Source organism: Mustelus asterias, chromosome 7 (genome assembly GCF_964213995.1).
Source record: "Mustelus asterias chromosome 7, sMusAst1.hap1.1, whole genome shotgun sequence".
NCBI lineage: Eukaryota > Metazoa > Chordata > Chondrichthyes > Carcharhiniformes > Triakidae > Mustelus > Mustelus asterias.
Genome location: NC_135807.1, coordinates 24,631,523 through 24,655,774, shown reverse-complemented (window position 1 = coordinate 24,655,774; position 24,252 = coordinate 24,631,523). Strand labels below are relative to the sequence as shown.

General features: G+C 43.0%; 1 protein-coding gene across 1 annotated transcript in view; it reads right to left on the bottom strand.

The window, feature by feature from the left end:
- adgrb1a (adhesion G protein-coupled receptor B1a) overlaps positions 1-24,252 on the bottom strand; it is a 650,625-nt gene that overhangs the window by 448,165 nt on the left and 178,208 nt on the right. The window contains exon 8 of the mRNA XM_078216994.1: positions 11,453-11,560. Within this exon, the coding sequence (XP_078073120.1) occupies positions 11,453-11,560 (108 nt within the window). The remainder of the gene's footprint in view (positions 1-11,452; positions 11,561-24,252) is intronic.

Genomic DNA, 24,252 nt, shown 5'->3' with positions numbered 1-24,252 from the left:
AAGCAAATGTAGATTCCTGTTCTGTATTTGCCCACCCTGCAGCGAGTGGGTCATGTTGTTGGCTCATGCTTACCTGGCTTGTACCCCTCTCAGTCTGCCAGCTCTTCTCTCTCTCTCTCGGTCTCCTGGCAGCAGGTGGCAGCAGATACCATGCCGTGGTTGAGCTCTGGTATTTCCCAGGCTGCCACGCAACACTTTACAAGTGCCCTGACCAAAGGCTCGGTGAAACCCTCTTGTCATTTTGACGACCAACCGATTGCGGTTCTCAGCTCGCTGTGAGCTGAGGCAGGCTCCTGCTCCTGTCATGTCAGCGGGAGTGTTTTGCACAGTCCTGGTTCAGCCCTCCGGGGAGGAACAAACCAAATTGTGTACAACTTTTAGCGGTGGATCACAATGACACTTGTATGTCGATGAAGAATGCAGTTAGCTGTGAGAATTAATGTAAATTGCAGAACACACTGATCATCACTGGGGTGGCACAGTGGGTAGCACTGCTGCCTCACAGCGCCAGAGACCCGGGTTCAATTCCTGTGCTTGGGTCACTGTCTGTGCGGAGTTTGCATGTTCTCCCCGTGTCTGCGTGGGTTTCGTCCGGGTTCTCCGATTTCCTCCCACAGTCCAAAGATGTGCAGGTTAGATGGATTGGCCATGCTAAATTGTCCCTAAGTGTCAGGAGGACTAGCTAGGGTAAATGTATGGGTTATGGGGATAGGGCTTGGGTGGGATTGTGGTTGGTGCAGACTTGATGGGCCGAATGGCCTCCTTCTGCACTGTAGGGATTCTATGATCGACACTTTGGACGCAGTTTCCAGCCCTAAGTTCCTCCTGGCGCTATGCCTGGTCGCTTGACAATCAATTGCACTCACCTTGGCAGCAAGAGCACAGCAGGGGTGGTACAGAAGCATCATCCTTTCTGTACCTCTAAGTGCAGACCCAGAGTTCTCTGTGTCGGAGAGTTCAACCTTTGGTGCGATATTAGACTCAAGAGCTGTAGCCACATGCCAAACCCCTCCATTGGGCAGGTACCAAGGAAATAAATGGTTCAATCAAGTGCCCGTCTCTTTTCAGTAAATGATGCCGTCCCCAAGTATGGGGGAATGAAATGAGGTTGACCAGCTGATGATCCACTTTTCCCCCAGCCACAGCCCAACTAGGATTTGCAGTTTCTTAGCTTTTGTACATTTCATCAAACATCTTGTATGGGATTCCCTTCATTTTGCATTCTCAATAATGTACAAAAATCTATGGGAAATCATTTGTGTTTTTAGAGGGACAGCTGTATCAACACAATTGAAATCTCCAGAAAATGGCATTTCATAGGATCTGACATTTCACACGTATGTTAGTTCCAGTCTTGCGCCCTCTCAGAGTTACCCTGAGCATGGGCCAGGAAAATTCTTCTGGGTTTTTAATCATTGTCAGAAAGAAAGCTGAACAACTTTGGAGAAGGTCTCATGCCTGGGGACTAATAACATCCCGTTCAATATTTCCTATTCAAAGTTGTGTTACCTTATCAGCAGGAGCAGATATCTCAAAATCTTTACTCTATCTTAACATGAATAATTCCTTAAAAGTATACAGAATATCTCCAGAGGTGCAAGGATATTTACCAACCGGTCTGCAAGAAAACCATTATATCAGGTCATACAAAACCACCAAACCAAACTACATGAGAAAAGCAACAAACCACACTGCATTAAATGCGGCTTTCGAAGCTGTGTAAAAGAGCACCAAAGCATGCTGCAACACTTGACAATGACAATGCAATACCGCAAAATAAGCTTTGGCAGAGTTTTTTTAAAACCCACAAACAACTGGCACAGTGGTTAGCATCGCTGCCTCACAGCGCCAGGGACCCAGTTCAATTTCGACCTCAGGTGATTGTATAGAGTTTGCATGTTCTCCCCGTGTCTGCGTGGGCTTCCTCCAGGTGGTCTGGTTTCCTCCCACACTCCAAGATTGTGCAAGTTAGGTGGAATGGCCATGCTAAATTGCCCCTAGGTGTCCAAAGATGTGTAGGTTAGGGGGATTAACCATGGTAAATGTGGTTGGTTATGAGGTTAGCGCAGAGGTATGGGCCTGGGTAACATGATCTTTTGGAGAGTCAGTGCAGACTCGATGGGCCGAATGGCTTCCTCCTGCCCTGTAGGGATTCTTTGGTTATAATTGAACATGTATTACTGGTGTTAGAAATTAAATAGCAACAGGATATGATCAATAACTTCACTTGTCCATAATCCACTCATCCAAGGTCATTTCAGTCTTCCATGTAGAGACAACTGACAATTCAGATACCACAGTGCTGGAACTGGTTTATATTTTCTGCATTATAAGGAACAACTTCACTGAAAAAAAATCATCATTAAAACTGATCTATGGTCTGTTAGGGAAGATAAAAAGCTTTAGTAAAATGGGGAGGGGGAGGGTGGAGGGGGGTTAGAGCTCACATCCCTTCATTAGACTAAAATCACATGCTTGTTAAATGCTCATACCCGAGTGAATTTTACACGGCCCAAAGATCTGAGAACAGCAAGAGCGCTCCAGCAAAGCTTTGGTTGTTTACACAGTAAGAAGTTTAGCAACACCAGGTTAAAGTCCAACAGGTTTATTTGGTAGCAAAAGCCACACAAGCTTTCGGAGCTCCAAGCCCTGTTTGTGAACAGAATTCCCACTCACCTGAAGAAGGGGCTTGGAGCTCCAAAAGCTTGTGTGGCTTTTGCTACCAAATAAACCTGTTGGACTTTAACCTGGTGTTGCTAAACTTCTTACTGTGTTTACCCCAGTCCAACACCGGCATCTCCACATCTTGGTTGTTTGCGTCAGAGTAGATAGTCCCTAGCTAATGAGGCATAATGGGTCAATCTCTGGTTGAAGGTTTAACAATAAACTTATGTGGATAAGATTGGAAATTAAACAATGTTCTGGGTACTGATTGACAGTGTAGTTGACTTAGAAGAGACAGGTATTAAAAGTGCTCTCCCTGTGAGGGCTGTATTAGCGAAGAATGCTACTTTTGAGGATCCTCTGGGGCAGTGTTCGCCATTCTTGAATCATGAACAAACGATTGTAACTTGTACTCGAGTCTCCTGTGCTTAGTTTGTAAGAATCCATCGCAACAGGTCCAATATGGTTTTGGACCATCAGCATCTTGATCATATAAGACAGTGCTGCGTAATGCCAGCAAAAAAAAGTGACACAGATGCCTGCACGCGGAAAACACCAAGTTACAAACTAGATAATATCAGGAAGTTATTGGGGATTGCACTTAATAGAATCTCAGTGAATGGGTGAAAATTAGATCCCTCAAGTATTGATGCATGTCATTATCTGAACATCTCAATTGAGTTGTTATTGTGTGATGCACAGTCAAAATTCTTTATCTTGTACAATAATAGTTTGATAATTTAACTGGCCGACAAGCATTGAATTGGTTTCTTTGTTACTTGTCTACTAGCGGGAATTATTTACATGAAAAATGGGTTTGGAAGCTATTTCTCTGTTCAGAAAATTCGAAGAGTCACGGGTCAAATGTTCTTATGCTATTCATAAATGAAATTCCATATTCAATACATTTCCATTACTGTGAAAAATACATTATTTTTCTGGATCTTTTGACTCTTTAGCAAAACCTCTTCTGCATGACTATCAATGATGCATGTAAATACAGTTTTTAACTGATTTAAGTGCGCAGAACAGGAGTGCTGATGCAAACCTAACAATCTCATTCAGAAAGACAAGATGGCAGATGCTGGGGGCAAAGGTACATTAGACTGGTTTTGTTTGTGGTTTCAGGGAACTGGGGCATTATTAGCACGGTGTAAAGGAGTGTTACTCATTGGGGGGAATTTTCCTGTCCCACCGGCCACGGGAATCGTAATGGGCGAGAGGCATACCATGCAAAGGTCTGTTGACCAGGGTTTTCTGGTTTTGGGGTGAGTACGGCCTGAAAATCCTGCCCTTTACCTGCCTGACCTGGGAAGTGTTTCCAGCTTTTCCTGCCCACAGGTAAAGGCAGGAGTTTCCCAGCCTCAGGGTGCAGTGAATGGAGATCAGCAGGGGGAATGCTGGGATGACCCGCTGATATATTCCCACTGCCAGGGAGATTTCTTGGGGACAGGCAGAAATGCGGATCATGTGCCCATTGCAAGATAGGGGGAAGCCAACCTGCGTATTTAAAGACCCAATTAGAGGCCGTTTCGAGTACTTGTTGGCATTTTGCTGGTAGCAGAGCAGTTCTTCCACCAGGTACATATGCAGCCTTCCTGTGACAGTCGAGGAGCCATTGGAGCTGGCCATCCCCAAAGAGGGCATTCCCAGATTTAAAGGCTGCACCCACAGCCCAAATACTGCTTTGGGGCCTGCTTACTTTGGTCCTCCAAAACATTTAAGCATTTGCACCTCCCTCTCAACCCACCCACAAGGGTGTTTACGTATTGAGGACCCCTTGCAGTCTCTAACCTGCACAGTAGCACCCACCTCTCTAGGTGGGGCTGCTGAGGTCGAGTGTTGCTGGTCATCTGGTTGGACAGGTTGCATCAGAAATGCAACCACTAGGACGGCAACCTTGGAGGCTGCCTCCAGAGAAACAACTGACCCAGCCTGGCAGTGGCAAGTATGGGCTCCCATCATTTCTGTCTGGTCCCAGCGTCAGGGTGCCAAGGCTCAGGGGGAAGTCCAGTCCAAAGTGTGGCATTCCTCAGCATTATCTAGGGAGTGGAGCTGGAAGGGAAGAGACAAGGGCAAGACAATAAAGGGAGGAGATTGAATGGTTGAGATGCTGGGGGGTGGGGGTGGAGGGGAGGTAATAGAGTGAGGACTGGAGGGGAGGAGATGAGCTGGAGGAGACAGTAGGAGATCAGGGAACACACCAGATAGGAAACCAGGGAGAGTACATCGGGGGAGGAGACACCGTGTCATTTGGGAGCACAGAGGTGAGGACATGAAGAAAACGTTGATGGGATAGGAAGATGGGGCAGGGGAAGAGCGGAAGGTGAGAAGAATGACAGAGGTGATAAAGGGAGAGACACTTTGGAAAGTGGGAAAGGCAGAATAAACTTTCAATATAAAAGCATCCTAAGTTATTTAATGACGTTTTTGTACTGACAGTAAATTGGCTGTCTCTTTGACACCAGTTCTGCATTGTATGGTGTTCTAAGTATGTTCCATACCATTGTGAATTCTAACATCATCCACCTTGATTTGACAGATTGCTTGGAGTAAAAGGTTGTATCAATATATCTTTAGCTTTCAAGATTTTGTGACAAATATCTTTTAGGTAGCTAAATTGTAAGGGATAATATTGCATCAGTCCTCACTAGACTAAAATACAATGGCGTAATTTTGACTTTGAGCAATTGTATGAAACAAGATATTGATCCAGCCATCCATTCTATGTCTCTCCTGAATTCCATCGTCATTGAAGGAGACAAGAAGGCACACACATGAATTGTGCAGTACTGTCAAGGTGGACTCAGGGAGGTGATCTCTCAGGGGCAGCACTTAGGGAGAGATACATTCAGTATGTTGTGAGGTCTGTAAAAAGAACTATCAAAAGTTAAGCTAAGCAATAAGGATATGTAATGGGGAGGGAAGGTTAAGGTCTTAAAAGGCTATAAGCAAGCAAGCCAGAGGGCACATAACTTGAAATCTAGTAGAATCATAGAAGAGTTACAGGGTATAAAGAGGCTATTTGGCCCATTATATCTGTCCTGGCCCTTTATAACAACTAACCACATACATCCACCCCCCTGCTTTTTCCCCCATAGCCCTGCATTTTTTTCTCTTCAGATAATCATCTATTTCTTCTTTGAAGGTCTTGATTAAACCTGCCTCCACCACGCGCACACGCAGTGCATTCCAGATCCTCACCATCTGTTGTGTAAAACAGATTTTCCTCATGTCACTGCTGCTTATTTTACCAATCAGCTTAAATTGGTGTCCTCAAATCCTGAATCCATCTGCCATTGGGAACAGTTTCTCTCTATCTACTCTGTCCAGACCCCTCACGGTTTAAAATGCCTCTGTCAAATTTCCTCTTCATCCTCTCTTTTCCAAAGACAAACCCCCCCAACCCCCCCAACTCGAATGAGTGCAGGTCCAACAACACTCAAGAAGTTTGACACTATACGGACAAAGCAGCCCACTTAAATGAGCAACCCGTTTGAATGAGACCCAAACCATTGTTTAAGCATTCACTCCCTCCACCACTACTGCACAGTGGTAGCCAAGTGTACCATCTACAAGGTACACTGTAAAAACTCACTAAGACTTCTTCAACAGTCCCTTCCACAGCCACAACCTCTATCACCCAGAAGGACACATCGTGACAACACCAATAAGAAGTTCTCCTCCAAGTGACTCAGCTGACTTGGAAATATATTGCCCTTCCTTCACTGTTGCTGGAGCAAAATCCTGGCACTCTCTCACTAACGTCACTGTCGGTGTACCTACACCACAGGGAGTGCAGTGATTTAAGAAGGCAGCTCACCATCACCTTCCCAAGGGCAATAAATGTTGGCTTAGCCAGTGACATCCACATCCCATGAATGAAAAAAAAAATGGACCAACCTAATGAAGGTTCCTCATTTTGGGAAGCACTCTCATACATTTTTGCTGCAGCCTCTCCATCTCATCCTTCCTGTGGTACTTGACACAAGTTGAAACTGAACCATTATTATAACTTTTTGATTTTTTACTCTATGTCACTACTTATAAAGCCCAGTATTCCATATGCCTTATTAACCATTTTCTCAAGCTGCTATTTTCAATGGTATTTGCACATATGCATTCCCCCCTCCCCCCACACCCCCCCCTCCCCCACCCCCCCATCGATACCTCTGCTGTTACTGTACCCCTTTTAGAGTTGGTCCCTTAATTATGTATTGCCTCTCCTTATTCTTGCTACCAAAATGTATAATTTCACCCCTCTCCACATTAAATTTCATCTGGCACTTGCCCGCCCATTCCACCAGCCTGTCAATATTCTCTTGATGTTTAAGCTATTCTCGCAGCTCAAAATACATTGACGTCTTAGAAAATCATAGAATTCCTACAGTGCAAAAGTGGCCATTCAGCCCATCGAGTCTGCACTGATTCTCTAACAGAGTAACTTACCCAGGCCCTCTTCCATAACTCCATACATTTCCCATGGCTAATCCATCTAATCTACACATCTTGGGACACTGAGGGGCAATTTAGCATGGCCAATCCACCTAACCTCCACATCTTTGGAGTGTGGATGGAAACCGGAGCACCTGGAGGAAACTCAAGCAGACACGGGGAGAACGTGCAAACTCCACACAGACAGTCATTCAAGGCCAATGTTGAACCCGGGTCCCTGGCACTGAGAGGCAGCAGTGCTAACCTCTGTGCCATCATGCCGCCCACTGTTTTGTGGCATCTGCAAATTTTGAAATTGTGCCCTGTACACTCAAGTCCTGGTCATTCATAAATTAAGAAAATTCCAACACTGACGTTGGAATCCTACCAGTCCAAAAGACAACTTTTCATCACTGTTTCTTGTCATTCAGCCAATTTTGAATCCCTGATGCTGCTGTCCTTTTTATTCAATGAGCTCTAACTTTGCTGCCAAGTCTTTTTAAATTGAAGTTTGCCATATGTCTTGTGGAAGTTTGCAAACACCACATGAACTGTGGATGATGGAGGAGTCCATCCAAGCAATGAGCTCCGCCATGTCTCAGGTGGGCAAGCACGGTAGGCAAACATCATGGAGAGGCAGTTTGAGAAGGCCACTTAATGGTTACCGAATACGAGTTTGGATCTGTATATTGTCGCACTGGCTGTGAACTGAAGACAGTGGTGACTAGGCAAGAGAGACATGATGAGGTGCTTAGACCTCCCTCCAGTTAGTCAGAGAGGGAGGAGGAGGACTGTCGGGGCTTTCTCTCAGGGATTTTTTGATGGTCAGCAGCTACTCCTCAGCCCCTTGTCAGTGACTCCAATGGCTCCAGTAGGCAAGGCTAAAGAGGATGCATCAGCACCCTCCAGGCCAGAGCAACTCAAGGCCTCTGGCAACCAGAGAATGACAGCCAAGGTCACCCAAGGCAATGGGCCATTACATTTAACAGCCTGCCTCCACCTCAGTTGTGGGTTGCACAGGGCTGTGATGCCCGGACGCATAGATGTAAGAATTTGTAATCATACGAATAGAAAAATGGCACAAGGTGTTCCAATGCTATATGGGTAAAAGGGTGTAATTGGGGTGACAAGGATGGAGTGGTCTTCTGCTTCACTGGTGATTTCATGCCGTGGATATGTATGGGTATAAAGTCTAGTTATTGAATTTCAAAGACATCGTGTTGAGAATGAGTGATTCATGGGCCTCACTTGTGCTTCTCTCCATCGACTTGGCATCTGATGCTGAAATGCCAACAGTGCAAGCATTCCTGCATCTTTGCCATGATTTTCATCTGATGAACAGTGTGATTCTTCTATGTCTGCAGCTGGCCAGTCCTCCCCTCTCTATGGCATGAGGTTGTGCAGAGTGCTGAGTATGATTATAACTCGAGCTATGAGCTCAATGGTTTTGACTGGTATCATTAACCAGCTTTTGAGCGGAGAGCCCCTGTCACTCAGAGTCCATCCCCATCGGGGTTTGCTGTGATATTTGGGAGGTGGGAAGAATGTATGCATCAGGAGGGCAGCCTGGAAACCCAGAAGCCACCTGGAGGATACATTGCCTGCAGCTGCACACCCATTGCACACAAATGGAAGAGATATTCTTTCTGTCTGTGAAGCTTGCAGATTGTTGTATGGCATTGGTTTCAGTTCAGTAGTATCTAAAAAAGTCTTCACGGTCATACATTGGCTAACCGTAAGCCTTCATTAATTCTTAGAACGATTTACCAATATATAGTAAAGGGTACATGCTTGCTGTTACACATTGCTTTATCCAAAATTCGACTGACCCTGGGTGCAGGTCATGTGCTTTCTTACGTCACTATGTGGGTGGTACTCAGGCCCACTTTAATCCTACATGTACCACATAGATTGGTCCAAGGGAATTCTGATTGCCACATGCATGCAGTTGATTATCCCTTGCATCTATGAAAAGGCTACTGAAGTTCACTGATCTTATGGCCTTCCTTTCTGGATCTGTACTAACACACACTCAAACTCCTTGACCCTTTTGAACAACACAGTTGTAACCTCTGTGATGCAGTGATGTATGTGAAATGCGAGACAGGTCATCTGTGGTGCCCTGGAGTGAGTAGAGATTCAGTGTTGCAGTGATTTTTAAAGCAACTGCCATTGGGTCCCCTCCTGGTCCAAAGGTTGGCAGGTTGCGCTGAAGTAGAGCACACAGGTTCCCCAGGCATCCTCAGCTGTCATTGGTATTGCCTCTTAGATCATCTTCAGACAGTTACGGAGACTGCAATAGACTCTATGCTGTCCTTCATAATTGCACTGTCCCCAGTTGCCTCCATACTGACCAGCCTCAGTGTCCGGTCACACCCCTTGCTGGCTTTCTGCCTCCTGTTGTCCTGTGCTGTTCCTCCTCCACCTGAGGTTCCAGGAATTTTGGGCGGACAAGCCCAATTTTGCCTCCAAAAATTGAACAGAGGGCAGAATCCGTGTCTGCCACTAGCGACCTGGCATTCAACCAAAAGCTTACGCCTGTGGACAAGTGGTGATTCTTCAACCAAATTCTAATGTTCTTCAATCACACCTTGGTCTTGCTCTCACAATGACCCTAGACCGCCGCTCAATGTTCCTCAACCTTCCCCGATCGCCTTTGATCTTCCCTCAATCACCCTCAACCTGATCCATTCTCCTTTCAAGTCTCCTTCCCCTCCCCTCCCGCTTCCAGCAAATGCTGCCGGTCACACCACGACAGCTCCAACCAGCTCCACTTCCAACTCAAACATCGCCTCGCAAATTCCATGCCATCTTTTGCCAATCTTGAAAGTGAAGCTTGGTCTTTTCTTTCTGTCTCCAACTTTAAATCACAATGGTGGCATTTAATCGGCAAAAGTCTGTGTTTCAGTAAGTATTCAAAGCCATTGCACTTCGTTCCCCACCCTGTGCCACGGGCACTGCTGACCTCCTTCCAACCAGTCGCCGGAAGAATTTGGCACTTCTAGCCCCGCGAGGGGAGCTTGAAACTTCACTTCTCAGAACCACCACCCCTCCCCACCCTGGCCAGCACTATATTCCGGTCATTAACTTGGTTTCTCTCTCCACAGGTACTGCCGGAACTGATAAGTATTTCCAGTATTTTTCAGTTTTTAATCTCAAGTTTCCAGTATCTGCAATATGTTGCTTTTGTATGTCTCCTTAAAGTTGTCCTTATTCTCCTCACTGTTTATGATATTTCTTAGCGTTGTGTCATCTGCAAACTTTAAAATTATGTCGCGTATGTTCAAGTCCTGATGGCTGACCCTGATCAGACAGAGCAGTTGTCCTAATATCCACTCCTGGGGGACACCAATGAGTTTTCTTCCACTTCTGAAAACAAACCATCCACCACTACTCTCTGTCACAGGAGCAACTTCACACCTGCTCCATTCACCAGACATTGTGCTGACACATTTTTTTTCAAAATAGTGCCATGGGAGCTTTCACATCCACTTAAGAAAGTGGGTGAAGCCTTGGTTTAACATCCCATCTGAAAGACATCCCCTCCAGCAGTGCAGCACTCACTCAGGAGTATACTGGAGTTATCAATCTAGATTTTGAGCTCATGTATTGGAAGATGGGACCTTATTTGACTTAGAAACCAGAGGGCCACCATTCAGCACTGGGTGAAAGCTTACTTTCCGAGCCTCCTTCTGAAGTATTTGGTGATGATAAAAGGCACTATATAAATAGTTCTGAAATTTAAATTGGTTAAGACTTCAAAAAGATCCCAAGTCTTTACACTGCTTATGAATTTAACTTCACAGTTGACGGTCATATTCAGAAGGGTTCAAACCCTTTCATGTGCATTTAACACAGTAAATTAGTTGGTAATCTGCTAATATTGTGTGCAGGATACATGTGATTCTTTTTTTAAATGGGGTGAAATTCTAATCAAAATTGACTTGAAGTAGAAACACCACTGACTTTCCAGCTATCCATTTATAATTTACCAATCCAAATTATAGTGAGGATTTCCAGTTTGTGACTGAATCCTAACCCACTAATTGTCCACGGGTGTCCATTAAGTCCTGCAATAAAATATTAAGGCTTGAGTTATTCCCTTCCCGGGGTCACATTATATTTCAAACTGAAAGTATGTGTGATTTTAAAAAAATCCTCTTTAGAAATCAGCTTGGATACACAATATTCCACTTACAGCAAGGTATGGAAAACAAAAAAGGAAAGGTCATGCAGGTTTAAGAGGTGATAGAGCAGCATAGTGAAGCAGCTTCGCAGTGAAAGCTTTGGCAGACATACAATGGGCTGTAGAGAGGGTTAGTATTGAAGAACGACTTTGCGTTTCACCACTTACCTGTCTGAGATAAGGAGTATCCATAGCGATGGAAACCGTCAACATCTTGGTGTTTCCTGTAGTCTATTGACCTCAGTGACTGGCTTCTGGAATTATAGCGTCCATATGCTATGGCAAGGCAATGGCTTGTGTAAATAACCTTTGCTTTCACTTCAAGCATCTTAAGGATTACAGTTTCACAATGAAATCACTTAAAGCAGGAAAAACTGCACATTATCCGACCCTAACTTATTGATGTCCTCAATCTCAAAACTGAGAGCATTTTGCCCCTGCCTCAATCTTACTTTCCCATTTGTCTTTGATATTTTAAAGGCTTAGGTTAGATTTAAATGACACATTAATGGCTACCTAATATAATTTGTCCTTTCTTCTGTTTTTTTCACCTCAGTATTCTGCTGCACAGTGAGTCTTGACGCTCTGCTTTGAGTTCTCAAAAGATGGGTTATTATTCATTAGTAGGCCTTGATTTCATTACTCCAAGCACGGCAGAATATAATGATGACAACATAATGTACCATATTTTGTTGCGGGCTTCTAACGTCTTATAAGAAGGTGGGTGAAATGCAAATTGATGCCCAGCCTCCTACTCAACTTATTCTTTTCCAGGATATCTACTTTGTGAGAATCCTTGCTTCTTTCAATGTTCTTTTCCGCCCACGATCTTCAAGCTTTTAAAAGATGAGTTTGGTGTTACCTACGTTATTATTTCTTTCATCACCGTTGAGGTCAGAAACTTCACTTTTGAGCAGAAGTTTGTCATTTCCAAGTGGAAAGCTGTAACTAGTGGAGTGTCACAGAGATCGGTGCTGGAGTTTTAACTCTTTGCAATCTATATGTTTTGGATGAAGGGACTGAATGCTTTGTAGCTAAATTTTGCTGATGATACACAAACAGGTAGGAAAACAAGTTCTGAGGAGGATAAAAAGTGTCTACAAAGGGTACTGATAGGACAAGTGAGTGGAAAACAGAGCAGAAAGTGGAGTTAAGGTCACAAACAGATCAGGCATGGTGGAGTAGGTTCGATGGGCCAGCTCTTATTTCTTATAATGTAATGATCTTTTTGGAACAGAGGAGACTGAGGGGAGATTAATTGAGGTGTATAAACTAATGAGGGGTGAGATGGTGTGGTTAGGAAGGACCAATTTCCCTTAGTAGAGATGTTAATCATTCATGGGCATGATTTGAAGTAATTGGTAAAAGGATTTGGCAGATGAAGTATAATGTGGGAAAATGCAAACTTGTCCACTTTAGCAAGAATAGAAAAATAGAATATTATTTAAATAGAGAGACTGCAGAGTGTTGTATTACAGAGGTATCCTTATAAACAATAAAAAGTTTGCATCCAGGTACAGCCAATAATTAGGAAGAAATGGAATCTTGGTCTTTGTTGCAAGAAGCATGGAGGATTAAAGTAGGGAACTCTTGATACCTGGCAGGACAGGACATTGGTGAGATTGGAACTTGGGAGTATCGTATACAGTTTTGGTCTTCTTCCTCAAGATGAGATATACTTGCATTGGAAGCAGTCCAGAGAAGGTTCACCAGGCTGATACCTGTAATGAAGGGGTTGGCTTACAAAGAAAGGTTAAACAGTTTGGGCATATATCCTTTGGGAGTTTAGAGGAATGAGAAGTGATCTTATTGAAACATAAAAGATTCTAGGGGAGTTGACAGGCTAGGTGCTGAGAGCATGTTTCTTCTCATGAGGGAATCCAGGACTCGGAGGCACAATTTAAAGATAAAGGGGAAAATTTTACCGTCCCACCCGCCATGGGAATTGGAGCAGGCAAGGGGCGGACCATGGAAAGGCTCATTGACCTTGGGTGAGATTTTTCGGTTTCGGGGCGAGCGAGGCTGGAAAATCCTACCCATAGAATCGCCCACTTGAGAGGGATGAGGAGGAATTTCTTCTCTCAGGGTCTTTGGCATTCTTTTCCACAGAGGAAGCTGGGTAATTGAATCTGCTCAAGGCCGAGTTAGGCAGATTTTTGATCCACAAAAAAAGTCAAGGGCTATGGGGGAACAGGGAAGAAAATGGAGTTAAAGTCACAACCAGATCAAGCATGATCTTATTGAATGGTGGAGCAGGTTTGATGGGCCTGCTCCTCTTTGCTACGATCTAATGATCTTTTTGGGGCAGAGGGGGCTGACAGGAGGTTAATTGAGGTGTATAAATTAATGAGGGGTGAGATGGTGTAGTTAGGAAAGACCATGTTCCCTTGGTAGAGAGATTAATCATTCGAGGGCATGATTTGAAGTAATTGGTAAAAGAGTTAGAGGTGGCTTGAAGATAAATATTTTACCCAGATATTGGTGTGGAAACTCACTGAGGCAGCTGAGGAAGAAACTCTCATTGCTAAAAAGTAACCACAAAGTTACGGACCAAAGGTTGAAAAGTCAGCGGAGGTTGGATATCACTTTGTTTTCATTCACGGGATGTGGGCATCACTATTTGTGACATATTTGTGACATAATCGCTCCTGAATTGAGTGACTTGCTAGGATATTTCAGAGGCATTTAAGAGTCAACCACATTGGGTCTAGAGTCACATGTGGACCAGATGGCAGATTTCTTTCCCTAAAGGGCATTGGTGAACCAGATGGGTTTTTACAGCCATTGACAATAGTTTTGTGATCATTATTAGACTTTTAATCCAGGTTTTTATTGAATTCAAACTTCACCATCTGCCATGGTGGGATTCCAACCTGGGTCCCCAGAGCATTACTCTGGGTGTCTGGATTACGAGTCCAGTGATAATACCACAAAGTCATTGCCTCCCCTTTTTCCATCAGCACCCAAATGATAGGCCAAATGGCTTCCTTCTGTTCAGTAAATTTCTATGATCCTCCTCCCTATTTCTAACTGAATTATCCATGAATAGAACACTATCCTGATCTAAACACTGGTGCAAAGCAGTATATAAGGGGCTGGGTGCCTTCATTGGTCAATACTGGCAATTCACCAAAGATCCTTAGACAGTTCCTTCCAAACCCACGACCACTTCCATCTAGAAGGACAAGGACAGCATATAAATGGGAACACCACCACCTGCAAGTTCCCCACCAGGCCATTTCCTGACTTGGAAATATATCGCCGTTCCTTTGAAGTCGCTGGGTCGAAATCCTGGAATTCCCTTCCTAATGGCATTGTGGGTCAACCCACAGAATATGGACTGCAGCGATCCAAGAAGGCAGCTCACCACCACCTTCTCAAGGGCAACTAGGGATGGGCAATAAATGCTGGCCAGTCAGCAATGCCCATGTCCCACGAATGAATTTTTAAAAATCCTATACCGCCTGGCTACAGAGGATGCTGTGTAAAAATAGTTTAAATAGCTCTCATCCAGCAATACAGGACACACTATTTCAGAGGAAATGACCTAAAATTTAGCACAAGTTGGGAACAAATTGACAATTTTGCTCAGAAAAGCCATGAAGATGGCAAGTGTCAAAATGGAACATCATACTGGAGTAATGGGTAATGCCTTCTATCGTCAGGAAAGGAATAAAGGAACAAGAGTAGATCACTCAAATCTTCAAATCTGTTCCTTCATTCAGTGAGACCATGTGTGACCTGTATTCTAACTCCACCTTTTGCTTCATATCCCTTTGAACTTTGCTGTTCAATAGCCTGTCAATCTTACTTTTAATATTACTAATTAATGTAGTGTTTATTTCTTTTTTGTGGGAGAGTGTTCCATACTTTTAATATCCTTTGCAAGAAGAAGCATCTCCCAATTTCTCTCTGGAATGGACTGGCTTTGATTTCAAGGTGAGAGCCCTTGTAATTTCACCCCCCCCCCCCCCCCCCGCCCCGCCGCACCCACCCCCCGTACAACAACCTCTCTCCTCCCTATTGACTCTTTGCTAAATCCCTGAAACGTCAAGGGGCTAAATGGCCTACCCCTGTTCCTTTGTTCTTGTTGGATGATACTAATTATTTTCTTTGTTCTTGTAGGGCGACACTAGTTACTTCCTTTGTTCTTGTGAGATGACACTAATTACTTATTTCCTGTTAGAACACAAATTTAATAACCTTCTTGTATTTCCTACTAGTTAATAACAATATCCTAAGCAGGATCATTTGCCTTCAATTCCATGAGCTTTAATCTTTTAATCTTGGTAGCTTATTAAAGGTCTTTTGGAAGCTTATATAGATAATGTTTGCAGCCATTTCCCTGTCTACTACTTTAGTTATTCCCTGAAAACATTCCATTGGATCTGTTGGACATGATCTATCCTTTACCAATCCATATTTTGGATCTCTAATCAGCTCAAATTTCTCTGAATATTCTGCCACTCTGTCCTTAATTTTTAATTCTAATAACTCCGCCACAATGGACCGTGCACTAATAGGTCTACAATTTCTCAGATTCTCTTTCTCTCAAGATGCTTAAAATGATGGAGTAACATTTGCAATGCTCCAATCAAAAGGGACAATTCCAGAACCGAGGGTGTTTGGAGGATTACGAATGAAGAACATTCAATAACCTCACCTAATTCCTTTAAAAGTCTGGTTAGGAAACCATCAGGTTCTGAGAATGTGTCAGACTTTAGTACTGTTGTTTTCTCCGACATTATTTCCTTGATTATGTTAATATTATTAAGTTCTGTTCCTCCAGTCACGAGTAATTTGTATGGAATATATCGGTATATTTTACTACTCCTCAAATGTGAAAGCCAACACAAAGCAATTACTCAACAGGTCTGCCATTTACTTAATATCATTTACAATATTGCCCCCAATTTGTATTTTTAAAGGGCCCTCTTACCCTTGACTACCATTTATCTTCAAATATATTTGTAATAACAGTTTGTGGTCATCTTGATATTTCTTCCAAAATTATTTTTGTATTTCCTTTTGAAGCACCTACTTTTTCTACTTCCTTTTCTATTGTTGAAAAGAAAAACTTGCTGTCAAAGCTTTACATCTTACATTCATCAGGACAAATGCAAGAATGCCAAATTTCAAGTAATCACAACAAACTATAATACGACTAAAAAGGATGCTGATTGGTTAGCAAGTCAACACTGATTGCTTTCTCCTTAGCAATGCCTCAAACAGAAGGGAACTATAAGCTCCACAAGCCTTTGGGCAATTTTTAAAAACTATTTTAGCAAAATGTGAACTTTGCCAGCAAGGCCCACATTTTTATTGCCCATTCCCAAATGCCCTTAGGAAGGTGCCTTCCTGAGCTGCTTAGTCCATGCAGTGTGGATAAACGCCCAGTGCTGTTGGAGAGGGAGTTCCAGGACTTTGACCCAGCAACAGTGATGGAACTACGATATAGTTACAACTCAAAAGGTGCAAGCCTTGAATATATGGTTTCAGTTTGCAAAAATGGGCTCTTGCATACATCAGTTCTAGAAAGTGGAAAAATAAGCCAAGTGATGAGCTTGACTGATTATCTTAAATTAGTTGTTCATGTATCTATTAGTACACTCAGGACTTTCCAATAAGTGTTGCTCCATTGTGACTCACATCTAACAGTAAATGCTTTGTTTTGGGCTGGTTGAGTAAGGAGAATGTTATTTGATTTGATCAGCCAATCATTGAGACATCTGGCATTGCACTGACACTGAAATTCATAAATGAAATTGCCTGTTTGTATGGTAAACATAACCTTCAATGTTAGATGTGATTGTGAAATTGGACAGCACTTGCTGAACAATCCTGAGTGTGTTAATAACTACTCTAACAATATATTTAAGATTATCAGTTGAGCTCGTAATGTGGCTCATTTGTACACATTCATATACAAGAACTCATTCTTTGCAATTAAAAGGAATATGATCAAGCTTTTTTCCTTCTCTGAATTGCCCAGAGCCTTGGGGAGCCAGTGGTTCCCCACTGTTCGCTCTATGACAACAACTTGGCCAGAGTGGCCTTTCCAACCAATCAGCTATAAATTGTTGCAATAATTTGAAATTTGGTATTATTGTATTTGTCCTGATGTGTGCAAGATGAAAAGCGTCAACAACATGTCTCCCTTTTCAGCAATACTCAAGTTCTGTTTTCCTTTCCTTTTTTTTTATATCTACCCCAGTCCTCTGGATCTACATCTTTCCTGACACTTTTGTCTGCTCCTTTCTTTAGTTATATGCTATTTCTTCCCTCTTTTGTTAATCATAGCCCAAAACCTTACTACTTCGAGCTAAGTGCACTACGATTTAGCCAAGACTGAAATTTAGCCTGTGAGCAGGATAGTCAAATGTTAATACCCACACTAAATAAGGGGAAAGGGTATCCATCTGGTATTATTGCCAACAATATTGTTTAGACTACATCCACATGACCTTTTGGAAGGATAAGAGAACAACATTTATTTTTTTTATTATTCATTCGTGGGACATGGGCGTCGCTTGTTGGCCAACATTTATTGCCCATCCCTAGTTACCCTTGAGAAGGTGGTGGTGAGCTGCCATCTTGAATCGCTGTAGTCCACATTCTGTGGGCTGACCCACAATGCCTTTAGAGAGGAAATTCCAGGATTTTGACCCAGCGACTGCGAAGGAATGATGATATATTTCCAAGTCAGGATGGTGAGTGGCTTGGAGGGGAACTTACAGATGGTGGTGTCTGCTGCCCTTGTCCTTCTAGATGGAAGTGGTCATGGGTTTGGAAGGTGCTGTCTAAGGATCTTTGGTGAATTGCTTCAGTGCATCTTGTAGATAGTACACACTGCTGCTACTGAGCGTTGGTGGTGGAGGAATTGAATGTTTGTAGATGTGATGCCAATCAAGCGGGCTGCTTTGTCCTGGATAGTGCCAAGCTTCTTGAGTGTCGTTGGAGCTGCACCCATCCAGGCAAGTGGGGAGTATTCCATCACACTCCTGACTTGTGCCTTATAATTGGCAGATAGGCTCTGGGGAGTCAGGAGGTAAGTTACTCACCGCAGTATTCCTAGCCTCTGACCTGCTCTTGTAGCCGCTGTGTGTATGTTGTGAGTCCAGTTGAGTTTCTCATCAATGTAACCCCAAGGATGTTGACAGTGGGGGATTCAGTGATGGTTGTTACACCATTGAATGTTAAGGGGCGGTGGTTAGAATGTCTCTTATTGGTGATGATCATTGCCTGGCATTTGCCTGGCGCGAATGTTATTTGCCACTTGTCAGCCCAAGCCTGGATATTGTCCAGATCCTGTTGCATTTGAACATGGATGATTCAGTATCTGAGGAGTCGCGCATGGTGTTGAACATCATGCAATCATCGGCGAACATCCCCACTTCTGACCTTTTGATGGAGGGAAGGTTAATGAAGCAGCTGAAGATTGTTGGGCCTAGGACACTCCCCTGAGGGACTCCTGCAGAGATGTCGTGGACCTAAGGTGACTGACCCTCCACAACCACAACCATCTTCCTATGTCCCAGGTATGACTCCAACCAGTGGAGTGTTTGCCCCCTGATACCCATTGATTCCAGTTTCGCTAGGGCTCCTTGATGCCACACTCGGTCGAATGCAGCCTTGATGTCAAGGGCTGTCACTCTCACCACACCTCTGGAATTCAGCTCTTTCATCCATGTTTGAACCAAGGCTGCAATGAGGTCAGGAGCCGAGTGACCCTGGTGAAACCCAAGTTGGGCGTCATTGAGCAGGTTATTGCAGAGCAGGTGCTGCTTGATAGCACTGTTGATAACCCCTTCCATCACTTTACTGATGATTGAGAGTAGACTGATTAGTCAGTAATTGGCCAGATTGGATTTATCCTGCTTTTTGTATACAGGACATTTAGAAGTTATGAACAGATTAAGGGTTTTAAATAACCTAGTAAAACTGAAGTACATTATAAAAATATTTTGAGTATTAATATTATCCTTTACTTTTACAATCAGTCTGAGGAAACTTGTTTAATTATTGATTTGTGCCAATAATGGTGTTGCAGTCACATTTCATATGAATTTACCTGCAGAGAAATAAACTCTGCAATCAAAAGGTTACAATCTAACTTACTTTAGCTCAAAAGGGAAAGTAAGACAAACTTCTACTCAGTTAAGATCAATATATAAATTGTGTTCACATTTTGAAGCTTTTCTCTCCAGGAATCTAAGGAAATCTAAACCAAATGTCCCATGGCATTCTTCAGGAGTAAGAAGTCTCACAACACTGCTCCTTGGAGCAGTGCTCCGAAAGCTTATGGTATTTGCTACCAAATAAACCTGTTGGACTTTAACCTGGTGTTGTGAGACTTCTTACTGTGTTCACCCCAGTCCAACGCCGGCATCTCCACATCATTCTTCAGGAGTCACAGAGCAGCTTAGCACTCAATTCTCCCATTCATTGCATCATGCTATTTGGCATTGGATAAAAAAAAGACTTGCACCTTCCACCTTGAGAACATTGAATGTGTGGCTGAATGACAATGTCCTCTTCCCTGGATGCCGGTCAGCAATTGTTTTGTGTCATGGGAGAGGCTGGGTGAATAGGACCTGCATGGAAATGGCAGGACTAACAAGGTCCATTTAACTGATACCTCCCACAGACAGGTCAATGCATAAGTAAGGAGTCTAGGAAGTACTCTTGTCTTTGATGTAGTATTGCTCAAAGGGATGCCAGAGATGGAAAAGGGACATAGCAAAGCCACAGGGATTGCTTTTTAACAATTAATAGAATGGGAGACTGGCATCTTGATGTTCCTCATTGAGCTGGAAGATGAAAGAAGCAGTTGTATGCATTCCTTCTCAAGTGAAAAATTATTTTGATGCAATGGAAAGCTGACCAGGTTACAGGGGTGCGAAGGGACAATTTGTCATGAAGCAATGCCCCACTACTAAATTTGCTTTCATGAATATGAGAATTAAGCTAAATATGTAGATGAATGCTTAGGAAAAGGTAGGAATGTTTGTTTCTCTTGTGATTTGTTTTTGTGAAGCACTTTATTGACCTGGGGAAAAACCTAGTGGATTGTCACATTTTTACTGCACCTTTATAATTCAAAATTCAAAAACAGGATTTTTCCAATATTGTGTGACCATACAGCTCCTTGATCTGTAATCATATCTCTTGCCCTCCCAAAATATAGCATAACATATTTACTGGGTGAACACAGTCCAAAGAAGGATCTGAAGTCACACTGCGATAATAGCTGACACACTTGTTTGAAATTCTACAGTTCATTTTGATGGAGGTATTGATTTGTTGAACCAGGTTAGTATATTTGTTACAACAGCACTTAATTGAATTTCACACAAAGGTGCTTTTACAACAAATACCAATATTACAAAGGGTGACTTCAACTCTAAAGTCTCGCCATCAATATCCCTTATTTAAAACAAATATCAGGGAGTTACTAAAGGAGTTTGTTTAGATTTTTTTTTGCCTTGCTCTTGATTTGGGAACTTGTTCTGTGCTGATAAAATTAGGGGGACACACTTGTTACAAGGGAAGGTGCATCATACAATTGGCTCCACTTGTGTCAAAAACCACAGGAAAACTCAACCAAGGAGCTGAAAGTTAGTAACTGAAGAGCAGTGGGTAACTTTGGATTGGAGATTGGTATATAATCTATGATCAGCCCATCATTCTTCACAGTTGTTCACATGACCATCCCAGTGTTGAAGAGTACTTGGGTAAAGAGATGGATATTTTGGTGAAGATGGGAAATAGAATGCCTTTACCTGCTTTCATAAATAGTCCCTGAATAGGTGTTGCAATGAGGTAAATAGCTAACTTATTCAGCTGGCATCAATACTGGGGAAAATGGAAGCTGAGCCATTGGGTTGACTTCGACCAGATCTGTGCTGGATCCAATGTGATGGCAAGCCATTTAATTAGGGCTTTAGACCGGGCTTTAACTAAATTGAGGTGGTTAGTGTTGGGATCATATAAGGGGCGATGTGGTAAATTAAAGGGAAAGGGCAAGGCAAGAGGGCAAGATGATAATAAATGTAATGATAATCGTATAAACATAAGAATGCATCAGCAGAAAAGGCCAATCTTTGGAAAAATAGCAAAAAGACAGAACTAAAGCCTTGGTACTGCGCATAGCAGTTTAACAAAATAGATGAACTAACAGCTCAAATAGAAATAAATACATGTGATCTGAAAGCCATTGCAGAGACATGGTTGCAAGATAACAAAGGCTTAGGCCAGAATTCATGGGTACATGACATTTTTGGATGGAGAGGAAGCTAGATAAAGGAGGGATAGCTCTGTTAATTAAACATGACATTAGTACAAAAGTGACAGATGGGCGGCATGGTGGCTCAGTGGTTAGCACTGCTGTCTCAGTGCCAGGGACTGGGGATTAATTGTGGCCTCAGGTGACTGTGTGGAGTTTGCACGTTCACCCCGTGATGCGTGGGTTTCCTCCAGGTGCTCCGGTTTCTTCCCACAATCCAAAGATGTGTGGGTTAGGCTGATTGGCCATGATAAATTTCCCCTTAGTGTCAGGGGGATTAGCTGAGTAAATACGTAGGGTAACAGGGATAGGGCTTGGGTTGGATGTTTTTCGGTGCATACTCAATGGGCTGAATGGCCTCCTTCTGTACTGTAGGGATCCATGATTCTATCAGGTGGACTTAGTTCTAAATATGAAGATATAGAATCAGTTTGGATAAGAAATAGGAAAAGTAAGAAGTTAGATGTGGGAGTCCTTTATAGATTCCCCAAAAATGAATATAGGACAGTATGATAGAGTACGCAGGAAGAAATAATGGGGACTTGTAAGAAAGGTACTTGTATAATCATCGGTGAATATAGTCTGCATATAGATTGAATGAAACAGATTGGCAGAGGTAGCCTGGATGGTGAGCTCATAGTGTTTTCAGAATCGTTTTCTGGAGCAGCACATTCTAAAGTCAACCAGAGAGCAGGCTTTTCTAAACTTCATAATGTGCAATAAGATTGAATAAATTAAATAACTCATAGTGCAGGAGCCTGCAGGCATAACATGACATCATAACATTAATATTCAGAATAAGCATATTTCTACAATAAAAGGAAGTTGAGGATAGAGCATGTAAGTGCACAAAGATGAATAGCAGGTCAGATGTTTGGTCAGAATGTAAAGAATGGCAGAGAATGACTGAAGGGATAATCAGGATATGGTTAGAGTATGAGAGGAAACAGGCTATGAATGGAAAAACAGATAGAAAGAGTTTCTGCAGGTATTAAAAAGAGGTCTATAAAATAATGAGGGGCACAGATCAGCTAGATAGTCAACATATTTTCCCAAAGGTAGGGGAGTCTAAAACTAGAGGGCACAGGTTTAAGGGGAGAGGGGAGAAATACAAAAGGTTCCAGAGGGGCAATTTTTTCACAGAGGGAGGTGAGCGTATGAAACAAGTTGCCAGAGGTAGTAGTAGAGGCGGGTACAATTTTGTCTTTAAAAAGCATTTAGACAATTACATGGGTAAGATGGGTATAAAGGGATGTGGGCCAAATGTGGGCAATTGGGACTAGTTTAGTAATTAAAAAGGGAAGCATGGACAAGTTGGGCCGAAGGGCCTGTTTCCATGCTGTAAACCTCTATGACTCTAATTAGAAAGGATGAGAGTAAGTAAAGTGCATATTGGTCCTATACAGAGTGACAGTGGGAAGTTAATAGTAGATAATAAGGAAATGGCAGATGAAATGAACAAGGATTTTGCTTCTGTTTTTACGATAGAAGGTACAAAACATTATCCAGTAACTTCCGTAAATCAGGAGCTCGTTAGAAGAGAGGGACTTGGTGAAATTATCATCACTGTGGCAAACTAATGGAGCCACAGGTTGACAAGTCTCGGGCCTCAAAAGAGGTGGTGTGGAGATGCTGGCGTTGGACTGGGGTAAGCATAGTAAGAAGTCTTACAACACCAGGTTAAAGTCCAACAGGTTTATTTGGCAGCACAAGCTTTCGAAGTCTTGCTCCTTCTTCAGGTGAGTGAGGAGTTGTGTTCACAAACAGGGCATATACAGACACAAACTCAATTTACAAGATAATGATTGGAATGCGAGTCTTTGCAGGTAATCAAGTCTTAAAGGTACAGACAATGTGAGTGGAGAGAGGGCCAAGCACAGGTTAAAGAGGTGTGTATTGTTTCCAGCCAGGACAGTTAGTGAGATGTTGCAAGCCCAGGCAAGTCGTGGGGGTTACAGATAGTGTGACATGAACCCAAGATCCCAGTTGAGGCTGTCCTCATGTGTGCGGAACTTGGCTATCAGTTTCTGCTCAGCGATTCTGCGTTGTCGAGTGTCGTGAAGGCCGTCTTGGAGAACACTTACCCGAAGATCAGAGGCTGAATGCCCGTGACTCACGAACTGTCCTGGCTGGACACCTCTTTAACCTGTGCTTAACCCTCTCTCCATTCACATTGTCTGTACCTTTAAGACTTGATTACCTGTAAAGATTCGCATTTCAACCATTATCTTGTAAATTGAGTTTGTGTCTGTATATGCCCTGTTTGTGAACACAACTCCTCACTCACCTGAAGAAGGAGCGAGACTCTGAAAGCTTGTGCTGCCAAATAAACCTGTTGGACTTTAACATGGTGTTGTGAGACTTCTTACGTGCTTAAGAGGGGTGGCCAAAAGGACAGTAGGTGTGTTGGTGTTAATTTTCTAAAATTCACTGGATTCTGGATAGATGCCATCAGACTGGAGAGTAGCAAATGCAATCTCTCAATTGAAAAAGGGAGGGAGGCAGAGAAGAGGAAACAATAGACCAGTTAGCTTGACATCTGGTTCAAGGAAGGTGCTCGAATCAACCACTAAGGAGGTTATAACTGAGAACTTAGAAAAATTTAATGTAATCAGGAACAGTGAACATGGTTTTATGAAAGGGAAATTATGTTTCACCAATTTATTGCTGTTCAATGATGGAG